Source organism: Microcaecilia unicolor, chromosome 2, assembly GCF_901765095.1.
Source record: "Microcaecilia unicolor chromosome 2, aMicUni1.1, whole genome shotgun sequence".
NCBI lineage: Eukaryota > Metazoa > Chordata > Amphibia > Gymnophiona > Siphonopidae > Microcaecilia > Microcaecilia unicolor.
In genome coordinates, this window is record NC_044032.1 from 225961283 (window position 1) to 225987239 (window position 25957).

Genomic DNA, 25957 nt, shown 5'->3' on the forward strand with positions numbered 1-25957 from the left:
GGTTACGGCAACACAGCGTCAGGGAAGGAGGCGGCGCTCCCGACGTCTCTAGCCTTCCCTTCGCTGTGTTCCGCCTTCTTCTGACATCAGAAGAAGGCGGAACACAGCGAAGGCAAGGCTAGACGTCGGGAGCGCCGCCTCCTTCCCTGACGCTATGCTGCCGGAACTGCCACGGAGGTAAATTTAAAAAGAAAAAAAAAAAAAGGGATGTTGGGGGGAGACAATAGGGTGGGCAGTAAAGTTGAACAATGGGAGCGGGAGGGCAAGGGAAAAACGACAGCATGGATGCGAAGGGGGGCATGGATGCGAGGGGGGGGGGGGGAGAAGAGGGCGGGCCAGGCTGGGACATGGGAGAGAGAGGAGCATGGATGCGAGGGGGGGGTCATGGAAGGGAGAGAGGGGAATTGCTGTAAAAAAAAAGAATGGAGGGGGCAGGGGACAGAGGAGCATGGATGGGCATGGATTGGGAGGGCAGGGCTCAGGGAGAGAGGGGAATTACTGGAAAGGGATGAATGGAGGGGGCAGGGGACAGAGGAGCATGGATGGGCATGGATTGGGAGGGCAGGGCTCAGGGAGAGAGGGGAATTGCTGGATAGGGATGAATGGAGGAGGCAGGGGACAGAGGAGCATGGATGGGCATGGATTTGGAGGGCAGGGCTCAGGGAGAGAGGGGAATTGCTGGAAAGGGATGAATGGAGGGGGCAGGGGACAGAGGAGCATGGATGGGCATGGATTGGGAGGGCAGGGCTCAGGGAAGAGGGGAATTGCTGGATAGGGATGAATGGAGGGGACAGATGGGCATGGATGGATATGGATTGCAGGCCAGGGCTCAGGGAGAGAGGGGAATTGCTGGATAGGGATGAATGGAGGGGGCAGGTGACAGAGGAGCATGGATGGGCATGGATTGGGAGGGCAGGGCTCAGGGAGAGAGGGGAATTGCTGGATAGGGATGAATGGAGGGGACAGATGGGCATGGATGGATATGGATTGCAGGGCAGGGCTCAGGGAGAGAGGGGAATTGCTGGATAGGGATGAATGGAGGGGGCAGATGACAGAGAAGCATGGATGGGCATGGATTGGGAGGGCAGGACTCAGGGAGAGAGGGGAATTGCTGGAAAAGGATGAATGGAGGGGGCAGGGGACAGATGGGCATGGATTGGGAGGGCAGGGCTCACACTCTCTCTCTCATATACAATGTCTTTCTGACTCACACTCTCACACACTCTGTCTCACACTGTATCACATTCACTCTCTATGTGCCACACAGTCACTCACACACTCGCTTGGTCTCATACACTCACTCTCACACAGAATCTGTGTCTCACACACACTCTCTCTCTCACACACACACACACACTCTTTCTCACACTGTGTCTCACATACACACTTGCACACACTCTCATTCTCACACACACACTCTCTCACAAACACACTCACACTCAGACTCACTCTCTCACTCACACACACACACTCACACTTTCACTCTGTCTCTCACACAGTCACTCTCACATACACTCTCCAAAACATACACACTCCGAGGAAAACCTTGCTAGCGCCCGTTTCATTTGTGTCAGAAACGGGCCGTTTTACTAGTACTTACATAAACAAAGTTAAGTAAAAAGTGTAACAGGCATAATATCAAATAAAATATATCTCATCATAATATAACTGCTTATTGATTGATAGAAGTCATATACTTATCCAAACCTGACCACATTTTAGAGTATGTTGGATAGTTCCAAGTTTATCAGTTAATAACAGTTCAAACTTATGGATATGCAACACTGACTGCCACCAGAAATGGACATTGAGAGTTGAATTGTCTTTCCAATTAAGTATAACTGATTTTAACGCTATTGCTATTAAAATATGCATTAATTTTAAGTCCTCTTTGTAAAGTAATGCTAGAGACAGCCATAGGAATATAATGGGTGTCTCTATATGGGTCTTTGGAGGCACCTGGAATTTATTGAGGCAATAGGTGTGTACAGTTATGTGAATCTTGTGCACATTAGTGCCATCCTAATTGGCAGATATGCACCAAAATGTACTACATGCTATTCTATAAAGTAGTGGATAAGTGCTATCAAGGTTCAAGGTAGTCTTTAGTTGATGAAACACTTAGGGCAGTGCCATCAAAGCAATTTACATACTAAGTATTCAATACATAGTACAAATAGATTACAAATTAAGTATACAACAAAACAGAAATACAATAAAATTAACAACAAAGACAACAGTAGGTATTAGAAGGTTAGCATACCCACTGCATCTCTCAGGATCTTAGGCTAAAGCGGTCCAGCAGAGCAATCAGATTAAATAGAAAAAATATTAGTTATCTATCAAAAGCAGACTGAAACAAATGTGTTTTAAGTATAATTTTAAATGAGGAAAGAGAGGATTCTGTATGTAGAGACTGGTAAATTATTCCAGAGTGTGGGTCCCACTGTGTTAAACATTACCTTCCGAAATGCAGAGGACAGAAGTATACGTAATGTTGGAACAGACATGGAGGGGCATAATCGAATGGGGCGCCCAAGTCTTCATGAAGGCGTCCTCGCAGGACGACCCCGCGAAGGGGCGGGGAAACCCGCATTATCAAAACAAGATGGGCGTCCATCTTTCGTTTCGATAATACGGTCGGGGACGCCCAAATCTCAACATTTAGGTCGACCTTAGAGATGGTTGTCCTAAATGTTGAGATAGATGGAACAAGTGGAGCTAAGTGATCTAGAGTTCCAATGAATGGACTGATTTTGCAGAGTAGAGGCACTAAATAAATCATGGTCAATAGTCCAGGCACTGGCAACTGAATCTGGTGTATCCATATTTAAGCACCTGGTGTTTTTCGATAAATCTAAATCAATAGTTTTCCTACAAGTAGAGTTAAAAATTATAAGTCAATGGTCAGACTAAGGTAATGAGTGAAGTGTAGGAACAGAGAGCATCAGGGACTCAGTGATAGAGGAGACCACCACATCTAATGTATGTCCAGCAGTATGGGTGGGTGTCTGAATATGTGAAGATAAACCAATATCATCCAGAAAAAAAAGGAAATAAAGTACAAGTGGTGCTGATAAGTATCCAGGGTGAAGGTTAAAATCTCCTACTACAATAAGGTTGGGAGTATTAAGGGCATGAGAAGTAATAATAGCTTTAAGATCTTCTATGGAACTTGTAGTAATCGGAGGAGGTTGGTACAACAGAAGCAGATCTAAATGGGCTAAACTGCTGAGGTGTACTGACTGGAATTCCAAATAGCCCATGACTGCATGTTCTTGACAGTATATGTTATCAGAGGAGGAGCAGATGACTGCCAAACCTCCTCCTCTTTTTCCCTATCTGTTCTTATAATGAGCAGAATAACCTAATGAGATGGCCTGGTTCAGATATGCTAGATCAGAGTTGTCTTGCCATGTCTCTACTACATAAAGAACATCCAGCTTATAGGTAAATAGTAAGTCTTTAATAAAGTGATGTTTCTTGCGAAGGGAACGAACATTCAGTAAACCTATTTGAAGGTCCAAAAATTCCAAGGTCCTACACTGAGGCACACATATTGTAGTAGCAGAAGCAGAAACTAAGGGCTTCTTTTACAAAGCCAAACTAGCGATTTCCATGCGGCAAATGAGTGGAAGCCCATAGAAACTGAATAGGCTTTCTCTCATTTGTCGCACTGAGAATCGGTAGTGTGGCTTTGTAAAAGAAGCCCTAAGGTTCTTACCTGAGGGCAGGAAGGAAAATGCAAACTAGGTGACTCTAGAGAACCAGATATATAACTTATAGAAGCTATTGGCTCCAATAACTGGGACACTAACCAGAAGGAAACCAGACCAAGACCATGCCAATACAGAAATGCCAAACAACTGTCAAACACCTGAGGCCTCAACAGAACGGTTGGTTTAATTTTTATAGTTTATTTTTGTTTTTCCTTTCCTGACAGATTTGGTGACACTCCCCCTTGATAAAGTGAAACGAAACGGGGACCTGTCGGGGTATAAGAGCTCACCAACCTGCCTAAGATAAATGTTGTGTGCATAGATAAGAAAACATGTAAGGAACCATAAGTAAACGCATGAATTAGGTTATAATGCAATAACAAATGCATTATTTGGAGGCGGGGGATGAGTCTATGATTAATTTATGAGCACAAGTGAGTGATTCACCTTAGGGTGAACTGAGAACAGTCGTGCCAATTATATGAGACACTACCCCGTTTAGTTGATTTATAGAGCTAACTTGTTCAAGACTTGGTTAGCAACTTTTTGATATTTGAATACTGAAATGCCAGCATGATAATCCAAACAAATAGGTGCACACTCAAGAGTTCACACAAAGGAGAGCAATAAGGAGCACTACCTGCTCCTTATGTGCACTCCTTCAGTGCACGCCGCAGAGGCAGTAAACTATTAATAGCAAAAGCTTGTGATGTCATCTCTTGTGTTCTGGGAGTGGGTGGGGCCCAAACTGCTGCAGCTCACTGCTGGGAGATAGCACCCAGAGCCTGAAAGATATAGCAGGTAGTACAAATCAGCAACAGAAGTATGGCGCATAACTACCTGGTAGGTTTACATATGGGTGGGCCATAGGCATGGCACCAAGCAACGCATGCAATTTATAGATTACTATCAATTCCATGTGTTGCAGGGCGCACATAGGCACACCCATTTGCACCAACCTATTGACCTGGCATGATCATGCCTAACTTTACCAGACTCTGCCTCCCAATTCTGTTACTTTTCATTCAGTCCGCTGCTCCAAAAGGGGTGGTGGTTTGGCAATCTGTCTGCCTGATCACTTTGTTGTTTCTGAAATTCCATTCATTGACATTTCATATTCTGAGCTTTTAGCCTTGCGTGCTACTGTTCCTTTTTCTTTTACAATTTTGTGCTATCTTCCTCCAGCTCACTCACAATCTGCCTGGGAAACTCTATTGCAATTTCTGGCTGATGCTTCTATTTGCTATATGAATCTATTAGTGATGGGAGATTTTAATATTCACATTGACACCCCATCACACCCTTGTACTGCTGCTTTTCTTTCTTTCTTAGATGGTACCAATTTAACACAATGTATTCACTTTCCAACTCACACCACTGGTCATACGTTGGATTTGTTTCTTTTACAACATGTTACCTCACTCATTATTTCTAATCTTTAGTCTCTGCCCCTCCCCTGAACAGACCATTTTCTGCTCTCAGTTTCATTGTCATTTTCCTCTCTTCCGATTATCGATAGTCGGGTCTCTCTTCCATCTCCGTAACATTCTCACCAGTTTTATAAATCTGATCCAACTACACCCCCCCCCCCCCACACACACTTTATTTCCTTCTCCCAGATAACCAGGTCAAAGTGAATTCGCACTTATCAACGGCATGGAGTGCAGACTGTGGCGTGCCTCAAGGTTTTCCCCTGTCGCCAATCATTTTCAACCTTATGATGACCCCATTGGCCAACACATTAGCTCATTGGGGATAGTGCTGGGCAGACTTATACAGTCTCTGCCAGAGCCGGTGGTGGGAGGCAGGGCTGGTGGTTGGGAGGCGGGGATAGTGCTGAGCAAACTTATACGGTCTGTGCCCTGAAGAGGACAGGTACAAATCAAAGTAGGGTATGCACAAAAAGTAGCACATATGAGTTTATCTTGTTGGGCAGACTGGATGGACCGTGCAGGTCTTTTTCTGCCCTCATCTACTATGTTACTATATTTGGGACTAAATCCGTTTATCTATGCCGACGATGTTGTGGTATATATTCCATTCTATTCTACAGTATCAGAGATTATTAAGTCTATCGAAAACGTCCTGCAAGTCATGGACTCTTGGGCAAACGCTTTCAAGCTAAAACTTAATGCAGACAAAACACACTGCCTTGTTTTGACTTCCCAGCGCAAGTTCATCCCTCCCACTTCTATTGTGGCCAATAGTCTAACCCTTCCTATCTCTGAAAGTTTGAAAATTTTGGGAGTAATATTTGACCGTTTTTTAACATTTGAAAGTCAAGCAAAGGTGCAAGCCAAGAAGATGTTCATCATGTTGTGGAAGCTCAAGCGAGTACGCCACCTCTTCCCGAGACCACTCTTTAGAAATATGGTAAATCATTGGTGCTTTGTCACATGGACTACTGCAATGGTACATTAGCAGGTTGTAAGGGCTTTGTCTTGAGTAAACTACAGACTGTCCAAAATACGGCAGCGAAACCTGTCTTCTATAAAGCCCGGTTCGATAGCGTGACGCCTTTTCTTGCTAAACTTCACTGGCTTCCAATCAAGGAACGCATTGAATTCAAGGTGAATATTGTACAGTCTATAAGAAGGCTATAAGGCCATAATATTAATAGTTAGGGCAGGTGAGGCAATAGGGTTTCTACTAAAATGAATAGAACTGCGTGTTCCCACTACATGATTAATTACTCTGACCTCGTATCTTCCCGGACTGCTTTACACAGTCTGAGTACTAACAAGCTCCATAATCAAAAGGACACCCGGGATTCAGTGGATATAAGGAAATAGTTTATTAGCAACTTACCAAAGGCAATACAGGTATTAGGCATTCATATCTGTAAAATGATGGAGCAGCGCTCCGCGACACATAGCAGGTGCAGTCTGTCTTCTTCCTTCTGTCTTCTGCCCCATACCCTAGCAGACTGCCTTTTTATACATTTCTTGTACCATTCATTCCTATGGACCCTCACTTTCTTACCAGCAGTCTTTGCCTATTATTGGTTGATAACAATGACTCCACATGTTCCCAAGCTCTAAGTATCAACATCTTTGATACAAATGATGTGACATGCTTCCAAGTACCTTCTAGATATCAACAACTGTGAATTAATGACTTCACATGTCATTACGTTCCCTTCAGCCCCCCTGGATGTTCTTGCCCTACTTGCATCTGGCTCATTGCTATCTTCCACTAGCCAAAACATCCTTGCCTGTGACTTTCTTGTCAGTCCAGCTGTTGTTTATTGAGCAGATTCCCCCTCCTTCTGTTTGTTCTCAATTACCTCATTCAGCTTTCATTACAGTGAAATGTCTTATGATTTTTAGAGGCCTAGCTCTTAGCTCTAAGCCTGAGCCCTTGGCCTGTATTTCACTGAGTGCAAGTGACAGCATTTTTCTACAAAGGTTTGCACCATGGTTCACAAAATCATCAACGGGGATGTTCCAAGTTACATGCTGAATATGATTGACTTGCCAGCCAGAAATGCTGACCCGTCCTCAAGATTATATCTCACCTTGCACTATCCCAGCTGGAAAGGCTGTAAGCACGGATCTAGTCAGGCGTCAAGCTTTCCCTTCATCAGTGTGCAACTATGGAATGCACTTCCTAGAGACATCACCAATCTGAGAGACTACCTTACATTTCGCAAGGCACTAAAAACGCATCTATTTACCAAAGCCTTATCTCCGGGAATGATATAGGACTATCGCCATACGTGGACCCTGTTTAGTCCTATTCTTTTGTACTGTTATATGTAAAGTATCCTTTCTTTCTTGCCCTTCTACTCTACTATTTTCATTTGTATCTGATATCACCCGGAGTTCTCTCTCTCTCTCCGGTTTATGTAAGCCACATTAAGCCTGCATGTCTGTGGGGATAATGTGGGGTATAAATACCTTCATAAATAAATAAATAAATAACTTTCTGGATTTAGAACTTGAAGTCAGCAGGGATATTTAGCAGCACTGACTGGGTAAGTACTGCTGAATGTCCCCTACTGATATGCCCAACATGATTTAAGGGGACAAAAGACTCTCCTGCCCACCTAAATGGTTTTCAATATCGGACCCAAATATAAAGTCTAAATTTCATTGAAACAGAAATTGCTTCACAATGGCAGTTACAGTGAAATCACTCTTTCATAGATATCCTGAATACTCACTCATTCACCCAAACCATCGAGGACTAAATGGTGCACGTGAGGTGGTAGGGGCTGCATGTTTGCTATCTCACTTTTTTTCCTACATGTTCTGTTTGCTTTTATCTATGTTTTTGAATTGTAAATCACCATGCTGCATAGTAATGGGTAAAGTGATCTGATATACCGCCTTTCTATGGTACAATCAAAGCGGTTTACATTTAGTAGATTTGTAAAATGTGTAAAAAATCTAACATTTTTCACACATGAATAACCCCTCCAAGGGACGCAACAAAATGTAGAGATCCCTACCTAATTCTCAGCTGTTCTGTTAATCAATAGAAGCTGCTAGCCTCTTTTATATAAGATCTGCCTGTTCTGATTCACTGTATGTAGTCCTGATTCCAACCAATAGTAAATACTTCTATCAAATTCAAGTGTGATAATTGGTCTGTATAGGAAGATTTTGAAGATATGATTAAGGGGGGATATATCAAGCCAATAAACTAAACATGAATAAAATGGGTCTTGGGGCAGACAGTGTGAGTTAATGGCATTAGCATACATTGTTAATAACCTGCAATATTTATTACATTTTCTACTTGAAAGCAATAGGCCTAATTCTCTCACAATAAAATTGGATTCTGGAGAATGAACAGTGGAAGAGAGTCTTATAGCAACTATCAATAAAGCAGATATTCAGAAGTGGTAAGAATTCTGACCCTGAAGTCTCCAAACAGGTTGATGAGAAATACTGCTAGAGTTGCTATTGTGCACTATCACATGCTATTAGTAATTAGGTCAAACTGCATAAAACAGGACCTGTGGTAAAATAACACACATTAATCACATTAGCAGGGGATACTGTTGAAGTATGTTACTAATCTGACAGCATAGCTAGGTTACTTACCTGTAGCAGATGTTCTCAAAGGACAGCAAGCATATATTCTCACATGTGGATATCATCATCCATGGAGCCCAGTGCAAACACTGCCACAATGCACTGTCACTTTAAATCTTTGAGGCAGTGCCCCAACCGTGCATGCACGGGTGCCTTCCTGCCCGACACTTGAGTGCAGGACCAGCAGTACAGTACTATAGATAAGAAGACAACTCCAAAGGGAGGAGGGAGGGATGTGAGAATATATGTCTGATGTCCTTGGAGGACACCTGCTACAGGTAAGTAACTTAGTTTTCTCTGAGGACAAGCAGGCATAATGTTCTTACATGCAGGACTCACTAGCTACCAGGCTCACAACATGAATGAATTTTAGCACCTAAGTAGTTATGAGCCTGGTGGTAAAAAAAGGGTCAGAGGGCAGAGTTGACTCTTAAGTAGTAAAAAGATTATGCAGGGTTGAAGGATATAAACAGTGGGGAGAACTTCCTATGAGGCGTGGTATTCTCCAAATAATATGCTAGAGCACGCTTGCATTCTAATGTATGAAGTGCCGCTTCTCCAGGATTAAAGTGTGGCTTAGGGAAGAAGACAGGAAGTACAATGGACTGATTGAGGTGGAACTCCAATATCACTTTAGGGAGGAATTTGGGGTGGGTTCGGACAACCCTGTCATGGTACAACCTGGTGTAAGGTGGGTCTGCTACTAGGGCTTGAAGTTCGCTTACTCTTCTGGCAGAAAGTTAAGAGCTATTAAGAACACTACCTTATATGTGAGGAATTTTAAGCAACAAGAATGAAGTGGTTCAAAGGGAGGTTTCAGGATGACATTGAGATTCCAAACCACCAGAGGTAGCTTGATAGGAGGTTTGGTATGAAATAAACCCTTCATAAATCTTACTATCAAGGGATGAACAAAAACTGGTTTATTATCAACCTTGAAGTGAAATGCAGTAATGGCACTCAAGTGTACTCTTGAGTTTGTTTTGAGGCCTGAATTTGAAATATGGAGGAGATACTCCATAAGAGTAGGAAGAGAGCACCTAGCAGGGTCAAGTACTTTGGCTGCACACCAGAGGGAATATCTCTTCCATTTGAAACGGTAACATTTCTGTGTAGAACGCTTTCTAGAGGCTAGGAGTATTCTAGAGACGCCTTCAGGAAGCTTTAAGGAATGTAAATCTATGTTGTCAGGAACCAAGCGGTCAGGGCTACGGAGCAAGGGTATGGATGGAGGAGAGACCCTTCCTTCTGTGCTATTAGGGTTAGAAAAGGATGTAATCTCAATGGTTCTTTGGACAATAACTCTAGGAGAAGAGGGAACCAGATTTCAAGAGGCTAGTATGGAGCAAACAGAATCATGGTCCTTTGGTCTCGGTACAGTTTGAGAAGAGTTTTCCCTATGAGAGGGTGGGGGAAAGGCGTATAGAAGATCCATCGAAAGGCGTATAGAAGATCCATCCCCCAGTGGAGCAAGAATGCATCTGGAGCTATATGGTTGGGAAGAGAACAAACAGAGAGGGTATACAGTATACATAGAAAGTATAAAAATAAAAAAAGCAACACTGGGCCTTCAAGACTGAGACAACAGGAGTCTTTTATTAACAAGTGACCCAACATGGGCCGTGTTTCGGCGTTAAACAACGCCTGCCTCAGGGGTCAGGGTTTAGTTGTGAAGTGTGCAAGATGTATAGATCCAATGCCTCAAGAAATGAAGAAAATCTTCAAAATCAAGCGTTTCTCTCAAAAAAGACAGCCATGATGTTGGAATTAAGCTCCTGTAGTAGCCTTGTCTTTAATAAAAACAACTTGTTTTTTACAAATAGGAAGTACACTCATTTTATATGTCCATTCAGGATACAGATAATATGACAGTAAGCACACCTTATTGGATCTATGTTAATGTCATAGTTAACACTGATTGGCTATGGTAATGAGTTGATTAGCATTTACTGGAAAAGCTAACAATAAACTAGCTGTTCCTGGAAGACTAAGAGGCTCATTTTCAAAGCACTTAGCCTCCCAAAGTTCCATAGAAACCTATGGAACTTAGCCTCCCAAAGTGCTTTGAAAATATGCCTCAATGTCATCTTCCTGAGGAGTTATCTTGTTCTGTTTTTCACTAAAACATCTGTGACCACCATGTTTCTAAATGATGTTACTCTGTTTTTCCACTTACGCCCATTCCTTATTCTGCTGCATCAGAATGTCACAACAGATCAGTCACACTGAAGTTCAGGTTAAAGTCATGGACCTGTAAGGTTTTATCTCATTTTAGATCGTGAACCAAAGTCTCAGGCCTTGAATCAAAGCTCTTAGCTATGATGATAATATACATACAGTTTGCCACAGGCGCATCGCTATCACAAAGGTCTTTTTAAAGACTAATTACACTTCCATTAAAGTGACGAGTTATTGAAGTGATTTTCTATTGCTATACTCAAACACTGTTCCGGACTCATTAACATTGCTTGACCCCTGAGGCAGGCACTCTGTGCTGAAACACGGTGCCGTGTCAGGTGTTGCATGTTATTGCGAATATAAGAAATAAAGTGTTTTAGTAGTTTATGATCAATCTGCATACCTGGTTCTTCTCAAACCATCTCCACTTTCCCACTGTTGTTTATTTTGAGCTCCCCAACCTACCATGGAGACATCCGTGGTGAGGACCTTGTGATGTTGAGGGGCTAAAATGGAAAACCTTGGGTTAAGTTCTGGGACACAGCCACCACTATAGAGAGTTGAGCAGCTTTGGAGTGACTCAAATATGGGCCAAGAGTAATCCCATGACCTGAGACCACTGAGAGGAGAGCATCCACTGAGGAATTAGGAAGTGGAGTCAAGCCAAAGATGTTACATGGACTGTTGAAGCAATGTGAAAAAGTAGGTGGAGCATCTGATGAGCAGATACTCTGTTGGATTTGAACACCTAAGTGGAAGGATGTTTGCTCTCGGTTGAGGAAGGAAGGTTCGGCCCTGAGTAGTATTGAGGAGGGCCCCTATGAATTCTAAGGTTTGAACTGGTTGAAGATGTGATTTTGGATAATTGATCACAAACATGAGGAGTTCTAGGAGCCTGATGGCAGACTGAATAAAGGTGTGTGCCGAATCCTGGAAGACTGCCTTGATTAACCAATCGTCTAGGTAGAGGAAGACGTGTATTCCCCACTTGTGAAGTGTTGCAGCTACCACTATGAGGCATTTTGTGATGCCTCGAGAAGCAGAAGCCAAGCCAAACGGTGCCCAGGGAAACCATTCTGAACTTTTCTCAGACTAGAAATTTGTCCAGGGCCCTTAGGTCTAGAATGGGGCTCATCCCCCTTGTCTTTTTCTGCACAAGGAAGTACCTGGAATAGAATCCCTGCCCTTCTTCCCCTGGTGGAACAGGTTCAACCGCATGGGCCTTCAGAAGGGCAGAGAGTTCCTTTGCAAGTACCTGCAACACCGAAGCAATTTACTGAATGCAAATGGGCTGAACGGACAGTTGTTTTTGCCTCATAAAAGAATGAAACTTTTGTATTGGTATCATTAGCGACAGGGTTTGCTCTGCCCCCCTGAAAAGTTCAACAGTTTGCCCTAGTATTTCCAGTTATAATCTAGTTATCAAAAATACTGTTTATTTGATACAATTCCCTTTCACTGTGTCCTTTGTGTATGTGGTTTCTAGATAAAAGTTTAGTTTTCATGATAAGCTTGCTAAGAATCTATCATGATTGTAAGAATCTTAAGTTTCATTTTCATCCAGTGACCTTGCATTTGCCTGGTGTTTAAACTATCAGGAAACTAATTGGTAGACATTCCAATATGATTACACTTGCTTTTACAAGAATGATAGCAACACATGTAGTTTCCTACCATCCCTTTTACATGGAACATTAGTTTTATGATTAGACTAAGTAGATAAAAGAATTAACAGGTACTAAGCATTTTCCAAAAATAAATTAAATTCTGTAGATTTCTGTAAATAGCAGGCAAAAGGCCCTTGTTTATCTTCTTCTGCTTGTTTAGATGCATCTGGTATGCTATCATAAAACTTTCTGACTAGCCCTCTCTCTAGTTTGAGGTGGTTTTATAGTCTCCTTCTTTGCCTTGTGTTTTGTCACCCGTACTTCTCTTTGAAAGGGCAAGGATTTTCTCTTAGTACAATTGCAAAGTGGGAACTATTATCCAAGTAAATGTGCCTCATTTTGTAAATAGGTGAATTTCTTGGATTTCTTTGTTTATCAAGATGTTTTTTTTTCTCTGTCAGTACTACTTGTTTTTATTTTACAGGCAAAGTCTCTAACCTTTGTGTCTGATATATAACAGACACATCTCCTCTAAGAAGATTCTAGTTTCATAATGTAGCCAAACATACTGTCTAGTTTTAATTACCTCTCTCAGTATTTTCTGCATTACAGGATGTATGCAGTTTCCCTATTGCTGCCCTTTTGTGTGCTGTCTCAACTCAGAGCCCTCAGCCCCGATAAGTCTCCTGCTCACCTTCTTGCATTCATCACCAGCCTCTGAACCCTTTCACAGTAAAAGATGGACAACGTTCCTGTTCGACATCACTTGTTAACCCTTTTACCTGGTTCCTCGCTACAACCTTACAACGTGTCTGCTGTTTTGCCCATGGATGTCCTACGTGCATGAACTGATTTTATGGACATTTACGCTTGTCTTTGTGAATTTGGAACATTGGTGTTTCTCTTATTTTATTCTTCTTTGTTAACTTTCTTTTTCTTCTTCTCTTCCTCCTTGTAAGCACACGCAGTAAAGACACTCCTTTGGCCCCTCTTTGTTTTTTCCTATAATGGTGTAGGTCCCTATCTGGGTAACTTCTTTAGATTGTGAATGGGTTCAGTCCCTACAAGGTTGGTTGCATATCAATGGTATTATTATTCAAGGTTTTGTTCTCTAGCTCTCCAAATTAAAGCATACTCCCCACAACTTACTTTTATGGCTACCAGCAGAGTTTTTAGTGTTTCCTCCTTTCTGATACCCCTTTTCCTGAGCTTAATCTGTTAATATGTTTGTGGGCAATGTGCTTATCCAAATTTCCAACTTTGTGCATAATACTCATTTCAGTTACCTCTATAAACCTACAGGCTTTGTGGTCCTAGAGGGTAACTATTTTTTGTTTGTTGTCACGCTGTTTACAGGTCCTTGTCACCTTATTGATCTGGTGTATGTAACTTTGCCATTCAATTTCCTGCAATTTCCCTGCATTTTTCCTTCCCTCCTTTCTATGTGTACTCACTTTTCTCCAGATTAGCAAAGACCATTGAGTCAGTATACATCCAACCCTTTACACAGTCCTGTTCCTCCCAAGATACACCTCATATGCCCATAAAGGCATCCCATATTCTTAAGACCCTCCCTACTCCAGTAGTGTAAGTGAATCAAAATGAATAAGAAAAGTGATGAAGTGCTCCAAAAGGCCCCAAACCTCCAGTAGTACTGCTACAAGCTTCTGATGGACCCTGCTATGTGGGGCAAGATTGCAGAAGATAAGGATGTGACCCTTGCCCATCTCATTGACATCAAGCAATGATTCTTTCCAGTGTTCTGCCTTCCACCCCTAGACAATGCACGACCCTTTACCTTTTGCTTCCTTTTTGTCATGCTCTTCTTCTTGTCATTTTGCCCTGTGTCCATGTATTCCTAAACCTTGTCAACTTCCTTTTCTGTGCCTCACAGTTCTTCACCCTGCCAGTGGTCTCCCTATCTCTGAATGCTGTTGTGTCTTGGCTTTCAGGCCTCGGAGGAACCTTTCAGGTCTTACCTTTTATCTGATGTGGTGCCTCTATCTCTTGATTCTTCCCTGCATTCTTGTGCTTCCTATGTTTCAGCCCTATGCCTCACAACCTCCACTGTCTAGAGCCTCTTAGTCCCGTTACATTACAATTAAAGAGTTTTTTGTCATATAATGTACATGTAAGAGAGTACTGAATTTGATTTGGGATTAATGGAGGTTCTTCTTATAGTTATGATTCACCTTTAATTTCCTTTTCCTATGTAAAAGCAGTCCTAATACTTGTTATACTGTTACTCCTTGTGGATTGTATCCTTTTGCCACAGGGCTACTATCTATACCCTTATTGTATAATAATATTCTGGTATTTCCCCACCCCTAGATTTCACCAATTTGCAAGGACGTCCAAATCGCAACTTGGACATTCCTTTCAAAAATGCCCATCTGTGTGATGTACGTAATATACAAGCAGTTTATGGAGATTACTCACTTGCAGCTCATAGCCAGCATTGCACTGATAAAGAATGGTATCTTTGTAGAGATATCTTGTTCCAAGAAGGATTCCATGCTGTAGAGCTTCTGGTATCCCACAGGAGACAGGAGAACAGAAATCATCAGAAAATGGTGGTGCCCAGCTTCCATCAGGCTGAACAAAAGGATAAAAACATCATCTTCACTTTAGAGTTTGTTAGTAATGTAAAATAAGAAAACACAGCAGAATAATTATCATTGAACATCATCCTCATGTCATGTTCATCATACTAGCTTAGATCAACAATGATCAATTGAGGGTGGGGCTCTTGCACTATCTGTGACAAAGTTTAGACAGTCAGCAGGTGAAGCATTGTCTGTTCACTGCTGCAGAAGTAGGTTAAGCTCTGGACTTGGTCAAGATAGTCTCATTTTAGAAAGAACTTATAAATCAGAATTAAGACATCCAGGTTGGGATGTCTAAAGTTCTGCTAGTATTTATTTAAAACAGGATCTGCCAACATAGAACATGTTTTCAAATATATGGATAAACGGACAGTTATGTGCCAGCTACATTGGTAGCAGCATCCATCTTAGAAACATAAAATATCAACAGTTAAAAACAGGCACATAAATGTTTATGTTATTAAATCACTAGGATAAAAGGCCCGTTTCTGAAACCAATGAAACGGGCGCTAGCAAGGTATTGCCTTTCTGCAATTAATGTTGTGAAAGGGATTGTAAGGCTAAACGTGTTCTCACTCTCCCTCCGAGTTGCAGGGCCATTCCCTCGATCCGTCCCTCTGAGTTGCAGGGCCGTGTCCCCCCTCCCTCCGTCCGAGTTCGAGGGTGGTCCCCTCCCTCCCAGTTCCAGGGTCTCCCCTCCCTCCAAGTTCCAGGGTCCCCCTTCCCTCCAAGTTCTTGGTTCCCCCTCCCCCCTGCAAGTTCCAGGGTCCCCCTCCCTCCCTCCCAGTTCCAGGGTCCCTCCTCCCAGTTCGAGGGTCCCCCCTCCCTCCGAGTTCCAGCAGCTCCTGATACGCCTACTGTGATAGCATGAGGGAGGGTTGAGGGTGGGCAGGTACTATTTGGAAAAATAATACTCCATGTGCCCTCCTTTTTTGGGGGGTGTAAGGATAGGCAGCATTTCCGTTACTGATCACCAGTTGCTGCGGGAGAGTCTAGGCTGCTAATGGGCTTTAGAGGGCGGAGAAGCAGAGAGCAGAAAGCGAGTGAGTGCAGAGACTGTGGTAACTGAGAGCACAGTAACTTCATCAGCCGTTTGTATAGGAACATCCCGAGCTACCACAACACAGGTTGGGGGTGGGGGATGGGGGGAGGGGTTGAGCACCTGCCCGAGCGGATCACATTGCCCCAAAGAGGAGAGATGGGACTTTTACGCTCCATACAGCAACATGTACTTTTCTACACTACGATAAAGTATTAAGAGGAAGGCATGGAAGCCACACTGAGCCCGCACATAGGTGGGAAAAATGTGGGATACAAATGCAAATAAATAAATAAATAAATGCATTACATGAAACCTTTACATGTAAGTAAATGGAGAAAAAAGACCTCAGTAATACTGGCACCGCCTCCCTCCAAAGGAAACACCTTATATTAAGAAAGCGTGCCTCTTTAATCATGGGTCAAAAAAACTCCATATAAATGTTTTCATAAATATTGTCCATCCATCCTCTAAAATACTTCATAAATGGAGCCACGAAAATCAAATATTGTAACTAAATGTTACTTGACCCATGATTAAAGAGGCACACTTTCTTAATATAAGGTGTTTCCTTTGGAGGGAGGCGGTGCCAGTATTATTGAGGTCTTTTTTCTCCATTTACTTGCATGTAAAGGTTTCATGTAATGCATCCATGCCTTCCTCTTAATACTTTATAGTAGTGTAGAAAAGTACATGTTGCTGTATTGAGTTAATTCTACACTTCCTGAATTGTGGGTTGAACATACTTTTTACCCTCCCCCAGACACCCACCAGTTCGGAGCGCACTTGCTACTCTGGTGCTGGGAGCTGCCGAAGCTGTGCAGGGCTAAGCTGTGCGATCTCTCCCTCGTCGTTGTGAAAGGTCCGTGAGAGCATAGTAACTTCATCAGCCGTTTGTATAGGAACATCCCAAGCTACCACAACACAGGTTGGGGGTGGGGGGAGGGGTTGAGCACCTGCCCGAGTGGATCACATTGCCCCAAAGAGGAGAGATGGGACTTTTTACCCTCCCCCAGACACCCACCAGTTCGGAGCGCACTTGCTACTCTGGTGCTGGGAGCTGCCGAAGCTGTGCAGGGCTAAGCTGTGCGATCTGTTCCTCGTCATTGTGAAAGGTCCGTGATGCGTCTGACGTAACGTTTCGTCACGTAGCAACGGGTGAGCAATGCGATTCGCCGAGTGTCAGTGCTCCGCCCTCGACATCATCACATTGTGACACGAGGACAGGGCAGACACTCATGGGCAAACAGCGATCTACACAACTACAGCTTCCGGCTTGGCTTCAGGCTTCATTAGAACGTTGGAGGTGCGTTTTATATAGAGAGATGACATACAGGGGCAATTCCATAAATGGGCACTTAGATGTAGATGCCTCAAAGCAGCACGAGGAACACCTATTCTATAATGGCATCTGGGCGCCCACATTTTGTTATAGAATACTAGCGTAAGCCCGCAGCAGTGTGCCTAAATATAGGTTTGCCCACACATGATAAGTGGACATGCCTAAGTGTGGCAAACAGCATGTCACTTGCAGTATTCTATAAGCTGTGGACGTAAATGGGAGACACATCCATGTCTGGCGCATGCTCCACCCACGTGTAGGCCTCCCCTTACATACCCACTATGCCACTTACATGCGCCCTTGCAGAATAGTGAATAGTACTTAGGATGCTTGTGTGTGTTAAGTAGTGCTTTCTGCTACATTTATGTGTGCAAGGTGCACAGTTATGATTGCCCTTTACAAGTTTTTGTGCCAGAACATAAATGTTTAAGTCAATCATTTTAGAACAAAATGTTTATTTTTCCCTGAAGCTGTTACAGAGCCTGATATCCCTTGCCAGTTTTGCTTTCGGGAAGGACATCAACCACTGGGGATTAATGGAGTTACCTCTCCAATCCCTCCAGTACAGCGCTGCTTAAAAGAAGCACTTTTCTGAAACACAGATGCCCCAGGAAGCATGCGTAAATCCCAACATTGAGTTTTAAAGACAAGGATGTATATCCCCCTTCTGAATGGGGAACACACATTTATTTTTTTAAGCCCAAGCAAAACATGCCCAGACTATACTCCCTTGCCAGATGCACACTTTTTAGTTTTAGATGTGTGCACTCCAGCTTTGTAAAACTGAGATTTAGGCAAATATATGTGAAGGAGAAAAATATGAGACCCATACACGTAGGGGATAATTTTATAAGCCTATGTTACACACATTAAAGGGCTTTCATAAAATAGCACAATCACATACATGCATAAAAACTATGTGCAAGGAAAGTATGCACCTATTTTTATGAGACCAGTGCATAGGCATTCCTGAAGGTGTAGTTTTGGTAAAGTGGGGGCAAAGTTGCAAAGTACATGTGTATTTTATAAAAATGCACATGTACATATATAGAGTACATGCATATATTTACATCTTTTTTTGGACCAGGTATAAATTTGTGTGTTGGTATTTGTGCATTATTGGGGCTGGATTTTGGAAAGCTTGTAACAGATGTTTTCATAGTCAGCAGGACTGAGTCAGGCACACAAGTGGGTGACGTCATCCAATGATGTCGGGACAGAACAATCTTTGACATCTCAGAACATAGTGAAATGCTCAGAGCATGCACAAACCTTCCCAAACATAGCAGTCTTCTCAGCAATTCAATTAGTTCTAATGCTGTAAAAAGACAATAAAAACAAAAACAACTCTGAGGGGCATGGGTGTGACTGTGTGCCTTATCAATCTTGCTGTAAGGAAAACATATTACAGCTAAGTAACATTGCTTTTTCTGTTGTCAAGCAGTACGGAGTCAGGCACACACAGTTAACTCCCAAGCTTAGGGGCTACTCGGTTTCATATTGTTTTAGGGTCTGTTATTCACCACTTGGTAGTTGGTGATTTTAAAGGCACTACGCACTGTAGGCAGAATGTGACCCACATATCACATGCTAGGCCCAATTTGTGTACCGACATCAAATATCCAGGTCTGGCTGACCACCAGAAGTTATCTGAGGGCTGGCTGATATTCAAACCAGTACCTGGATAAGTGGCTGTATAAAATTAGAACAACATTTTGCTGAAAACTGCCATTAACCAGGTAAATTCCAGACTCTGCCCCTTGACTGTCCTGTTAACAGCAGCTTATACTATGGTCTAGCATCTGCAAAGACACTGAGGATGGGAACATGAGCTCTCAGTGAATAGCAGAAATGTGCAGCATGAAAGACTGAGTTGTGTGGAAGAAAGGTTTTGGATTTAAGAAAGCTTAAAACTAGTTATATACATGAAATTATGTTAGCTGATGCAGGGTGGGCCTTTTTTTGAAGTCCTCTTCTGCTCTGCGCAAGGGAAGCTCCAAATAAACCTGTGGCTTCTAAATAAGTAGAGCAAGAAGAAGCACCTTCAGTATAATGCTCCTCTGGATCTCTCAGGCTCTGAATCTCTCAGGCTCAGGCGGGAGGTGTTCGCCTGAGGCAGAAGTGCAATGAGGGACAAAGATGTTGATCACACCACTTGGGTAGCCTGAGAAGTCCAGAAGGTAGAGATAGAGAATACAGAATTGTGCTGTGCTCTGCTAGAACCATGTGTAACTCCAACAATTTGGTATATAGGTAACAAAGTAGTGGAACCCCTTGAGATATGTAGAAATAATTTTTTTCTCATATCTTCATATAAGAGCACTATGACTAGAAACAACATCTGCAAACAAGAACTCAATCTCTGAACAGAGAGAACAATTGACTGAGAAATGACAAAAAACAATGAGGTTGATATTCAGCTGGTGGTGCACAGCATTTTATTTACTGCCACTGGCGATATGCTCTGAAATTCAATGCCAGGCCATATCTGGGATTTAACACTGAATTTCTGGGTTTGCAGAGCTGGCTAAAGCAAAACCGGTGAAGTGCAACAATCAACACTTAACTGGCTATGGGGCACTATATAAACATAGGACTAACTTTTATGCAGTTACCTTGGCTGGTTAAGTGCTGAATACTGGCACTTAATTAGCCATGTGCTGATTCCATCCCTGGAATGTCCCCAAAATAGCTGGTTTTGAGATAGGCATTAACTGGACATTTTCAGGCAGACTAATCAGTTATGTGCTGAAAATGACCAGGAGCCATTTTTGGCTGGTTAAAATGCTTTGAAAATCAGATAGGGCAGATTTCTGGACTAGGCTGGTGGGAGCAAAGGAAATAAAATTAGCAGGTAAGACCTAATTTCTCCTTCTGTAGCATTCTCCAGACTAGTCAAGAAGCTGGGTTTAAAATACCGTATTTTTCGGACTATAAGACGCACCGGACCATAAGACGCACCTAGGTTTTAGAGGAGGGAAATAGGAAAAAAAAAATTTTCCTCTTTCCCTCCTCTAAAACCTAGGTGCTCCGGTGCGTCTTGTCCGGGTTTTGGACCTCCGTTGTGTACTTACAGGATTCCATGTTCCCTGGTGGTCTAGTGACGTCGGGGCAGGAAAGAGCCCCCTCTTTCCTGCCCATCGCGCTGCTCTCCGTGCTTCTCAATGCTTTCTGATGGTCTCGACGATATTCAAAATGGCCGCCGAGAATCTCGGCGGCCATTTTGAATCTCGCCGAGACCGTCAGAAAGCATTGAGAAGCACGGAGAGCAGCGCAATGGGCAGGAAAGAGGGGGCTCTTTCCTGCCCCGACGTCACTAGACCACCAGGGAACATGGAATCCTGTAAGTACACAACGGAGGTCCAAAAACGCTACCTTCGGACTATAAGACGCACCCCCCATTTTTCTCCCAAATTTTGGGGGAAAAAAGTGCGTCTTATAGTCCGAAAAATACGGTAGGTTTGGACAAGTTCCTGGAGGCACAGTCTATAGTCTGCTTTTGAGACAGACATGTGGAAGCCAGTGCTTGCCCTGGGATTGGTAGCATGGATGTTGCTACTATTTGGGTTTCTGCCAGGTACTTGTGACCTGGATTGGCCACTGTTAGAAAAAGGATACTGGGCTAGATGGACCATTGGTCTGACCCAGTATGGCTATTCTTATGTTCCTCACAAAGTGTGATAAAAAGCAGCTATTGCTCCAATGGCCAACTTATCAAAGATAGTGTCCTGTCTTGCTGCTACATCCAATCTGTAATGCTTAGAGAAGGTATAGAGCAAGACCACGTTACCACTTTACAAATATCACTGGGCAAAACCGTATGTAATTCCACCCAAGAAGCAGCTACTCCTTGAGTGCTCTAAAGAAATAGTTGTTTTTCCCCTAAGAGAGAAGCATAAGGTATAGTCTCGTTCAACTAGCGAGCAATTGTAGCCTTAGATGCTGCTTCTCCATTCTTAGACAGACTGAATAAGATGAAAATCCTACTGGACCTATGAAACTCATTAGTGACCTCTAAGTATCGGGAGGCGGGACTGTTGGTTGGGAGACGGGGATAGTGCTGGGCAGACTTATACGGTCTGTGCCAGAGCCGGTGGTGGGAAGCGGGACTGGTGGTTGGGAGGTGGGGATAGTGCTGGACAGACTTGTACAGTCTGTGCCAGAGCCGGTGGTTGGGAGGCGGGGCTGGTGGTTGGGAGGCGGGGATAGTGCTGGGCAGACTTATACGGTCTGTGCCCTGAAGAGCACAGGTACAAATCAAAGTAGGGTATACACAAAAAGCAGCAAATATGAGTTATCTTGTTGGGCAGACTGGATGGACCGTGCAGGTCTTTTTCTGCCGTCATCTACTATGTTACTATGTTTAAAATCCAGCAACAGTGGAGAACTGGTTCCCGCAGTCTTCTTTCTGGAATGAAGGCCCACTGACTAATTTGGGTAGAATGCGGAAATTACTTTTGGAAAGAAATGATGAAATTATCTGAATTGAAACTCTGGCTTTTGTGAAATGAAGAAAGGGATCTCCGAATGAGAGAGCTTGAAGTTTGGACACCCATCTGACTGAGGAAATAGCAACTAAAAACACTACCTTTCAAGTAAGATTTCTAAAAGTTGCTTTCTTCAGTGGTTCAAATGGAGGATGCTGTAAGGCTTTGAGAACCATATTAAGATTCCATTCTGGACAAAGTGCCCACATAGGAGGTTGACTGAAGCGTGAAAGGGAAAAGAGATATGTCTGAACACCAACTTTCAAATGTGCTGCAAACTGTTGCATATGCTGTAGAAATGGCGCGTTTTCTAGTCTAGAGAGTGATCATGTCTTCAGAAATACCCTTTTCCCTCAATCTTCAAGAGCCAAGCCTTATAACCAAAGAGAGACAGGTCTTCCATCAGAATTGGACCTTGAAATAATAGGTCCCTGTGTTGACAGAGTTTGACATGTTGATCTGTCTGGAGCCACGTGGTATCTGCATACCATGGCCTCCTTGGTCAATCTGACACCACCAATGCTACCAGACTTGAATGGGTGGCACATAAGATGACTCCATATTGGCTGAGGAAAAACATAAAGAAGGCCTTCCTTTGGACACTGCTGTACAAGGGCATCCAGGTCCTCCATCCCTTGCTCCATTTGATGACAGAAGAATCGTGGTACCTTGGTGTTCTTTTTGATTTCTGTTGTCCATGATTGGATGCCCCCAAACACCCACAATGGTCTGAAACACAGTAGTCTACTAATTTCCACTCTCCTGGACCTAGGGAGTGTCTGTTGAGAAAATCTATCTGATGATTTTGTTTTCCCATAATGTGTGCTACTGATAGAGCAAGGAGGTGTTTCTCTGCCAACTGGAGATGTGACTCCAGGGTCTACTGGTGGCTGTGAGTTCCCCCTTGTTTGTAGATATATGCTACTGCCATAGCATTGTCAGAGAATACTCTGACAATTAGGAATTATTAGGAAAGGGATGGTGAATAAGACCGAAAATACTATAATGCCTTTGTATCGCTCCATGGTGCATCCACACCTTGAGTATTGCATTTAGTTCTGGTCGTCATATCTCAAAAAAGATATAGCAGAATTAGAAAAGGTTCAAAGAAGAGCAACCAAAATGATAAAGGGGATGGAACTCCTCTCATAGGAGGAAAGGCTAAAGAGGTTAGGGCTCTTCAGCCTGGAAAAAAGACGGAAGAGGTCTAAAATCCTGAGTGGTGTAGAATGAGTAGAAGTATTTTACTTGTTCCAAAAGTACAAAGACTAGGGGACACTCAAGAAAGTTGCTTGGAAATACTTTTAAAACAAATAGGAGGAAATATTTTTTCACTCAACGAATAGTTAAGCTCTGGAACTCTTTGCCAGAGGATGTGGTAACAGTGGTTAGTGTATCTGGGTTTAAAAAAGGTTTGGACAAATTCCTGGAGGAAAATCCATAGCCTGCTATTGAGACAGACATGGGAAGAAACTGCTTGCCCTGGGGATATGTAGTATAGAGTGTTACCACGATTTGCGTTCTGACAGGATACTAGGCCAGATGGATCATTGGTCTGTTCCAGAATGGCTACTCTTATGTTCTTATGACCGCCATTTGAGAAAGGTGGATAGAGGGCCTTCTGAATCACTCTAAGTTCCAGCTGATTGATTGATCAGGCTGCCTCTGATCACATCCAAAAATCCACCCCCACGCGAAGAGGCTAGCATCCATGGTGACTACCTCCTAGTTTGATATCAGTAAGCAGATCCCTTTTATGAGGTTTGAGGATCTCAATTACCAGCTATGCTGTGTCTGGCTGGAAATGTCCAACTGAGGTTATAATCATAATCTTGAGAAAAAGGAAACCAGTGACTCATAAGTGATTCCTGCAGAAGCCAAACATAAGCCCTCACCCATGGAACTACCTCTAAGGTTGCTGCCTTTGATCAAGATCCCAGGCTCAGGGACTTTGCTGTTGCAAGAGTAGCCTTATTTGCGCCTGGCCTTTAGAATCCTGTGATCTAGGAGAAAGATCTTTCCTTGACACATGTCGAAGAGGATTTCTAAATATTCCAGAGTTTATAAACTTGCCCTTGGTAAAGTTTATCCCTCATCTCTGAGACTGAAGCAGCTGTACCACTTGGGCAGTTGAATGCTTGCTGTCCAAATAGGAAGATGCTCTGAGAAACCAATCATCCAGATAAGGGAAAGGGAAAGTGGATGGGAATTCATATACCACCTTTCTGTGGTTACAATCAAAGTGGTTTTCCAGAATTCTGGATCAGAGATAAGTAGGTGGCGGTACTTGAAGAGCGAGGTCTTAGGATCAATGGCGGAAACTGGGTTTATATGGAAACCAAGCCCCCTGAGGCGTTCCCTCTCAGCAGCAGCTTCAGGAGTATTTTTCAAGGCCGGATCAGAGCAAAGTCTATCACGGTAATCCTGGAGCGTTATCCCACAATAAAGGTCAGAAACTGAGTCGAGACCGGAATCCGAACTGGAACTAGGGGCTGCCAACAAAGGAAAAAGTCATTGGCCGGAGACCCAGCAGGTAGGGTGATCGTGCCGAGCTCATGGCCTTTGCATTCTGTCACGGTTTCCAAAGCAGGAACTTAGATCGTGAGCCCTTGGGCCACTGCCAAGGAGCAGCAGTGGCAGGCAAAACCACCCCACACAGGGATAAGACAGAACTCTGACAGGGACGGCTAGACTTCACCTGCACCTGGCCACCCTTCCCCAGGAGTTGAGCCCCTAGGTGCAGGTGGCCGGCAGGACTTGCTGGACAAGGCCGGAACTGGATACCAGCAGGATACACACAGGGACTAGAATACACAGGGAGGCTAGGCAGAATACTAGACTAGGACTCTCAGACAGACAAGAGACAGAACTGAAAGCTGCAAGCAGCCACTGAAACAGGGAACAACCACAGATAGACAGGAGACAGAACTGAAAGCTGCAAGCAGCCACTGAAACAGGGAACAAACACTGATAGACAGGAGACAGAACTGAAAGCTGCCAGGCAGCCACTGAACAAGAAACACAGGCAACTAAGAACTAGACAAAGACATACAAACAAGAAACAAGACTGGGAAACAAGCAATACAGAACAAGGAGCTACACAAAGACTAAACTAGAATCAGGCAAGACTTACACACTACAAACTAGACTAGGCAGAAGTGCACAAGCACCCCAACAAACCAGGGCCATAGGCGATGCAAAGGCAAAGCAGAGAGTTTCCAAATGGCTAATAAGCCCAGCAGCAGCTGAGATTCAGATGCAGCAATCACAAGGCAGCTACGGGTGCTGTGCAGGCTCAAACAAGACAAGCAAGTCTGGCAGGCCGGAAGATCCGGACTGGACTGGGCTGAAGTCTGGAACGGGAAACAGCAAACAGACAATCCAATGCAGCCACCAGGTGGCGAGATGACTGAGAGCCTGAAACATGGGCACGATCGTGACACCAGGCTTTGAGGGCCAGAGACCGGAGGTTGGGATGCAGAAGAGAGGGAACCAGATCTGCTGGGGCCAGTAGGGAGAGACGAAGATCATGGTCCTGCGGTCTTGAAGGAGTTTCAGCAAAGTCTTCACCACAAGAGGAATGGAAAAATATGCATACAGAAGTCCCGTCCTCCAATGAAGGAGGAAGGCATACAACACTAGTCTGTCGTGGGTATGGAGCCTGAAACAGAACTGAGGGACTTTGTGATTGGACTGAGTGGCAAAGAGATCCACCAAGGGGGTGCCCCACGCTTGGAAGATCTCATGGGCAACGCCTTTGCTGAGGGACCACTCATGCGGTTACATGACTCTGCTAGATCTGTCGGCCAGGCTGTTGAATTTGCCTGCCAGGTAAGTGGCCATGAGGAGCATTCAATGCTGGTGCGCCCAATGCCACATCCAGATGGCCTCCTGAGACAGGGGTGAGCCTGTGCCCCAGAAGATGTGATCCTGTGCC

The 25957-nt window shown here is 43.7% G+C and overlaps 1 protein-coding gene across 3 annotated transcripts in view; it reads right to left on the reverse strand.

Moving 5' to 3' along the window:
* Positions 1-25957, reverse strand: part of SVEP1 (sushi, von Willebrand factor type A, EGF and pentraxin domain containing 1) — a 538231-nt gene that overhangs the window by 84011 nt on the left and 428263 nt on the right. For all 3 annotated transcript variants that reach the window (XM_030193745.1, XM_030193746.1, XM_030193744.1), the window contains one exon: positions 14986-15141. In XM_030193745.1, coding sequence (XP_030049605.1) covers positions 14986-15141 — 156 coding nt within the window. The remainder of the gene's footprint in view (positions 1-14985; positions 15142-25957) is intronic.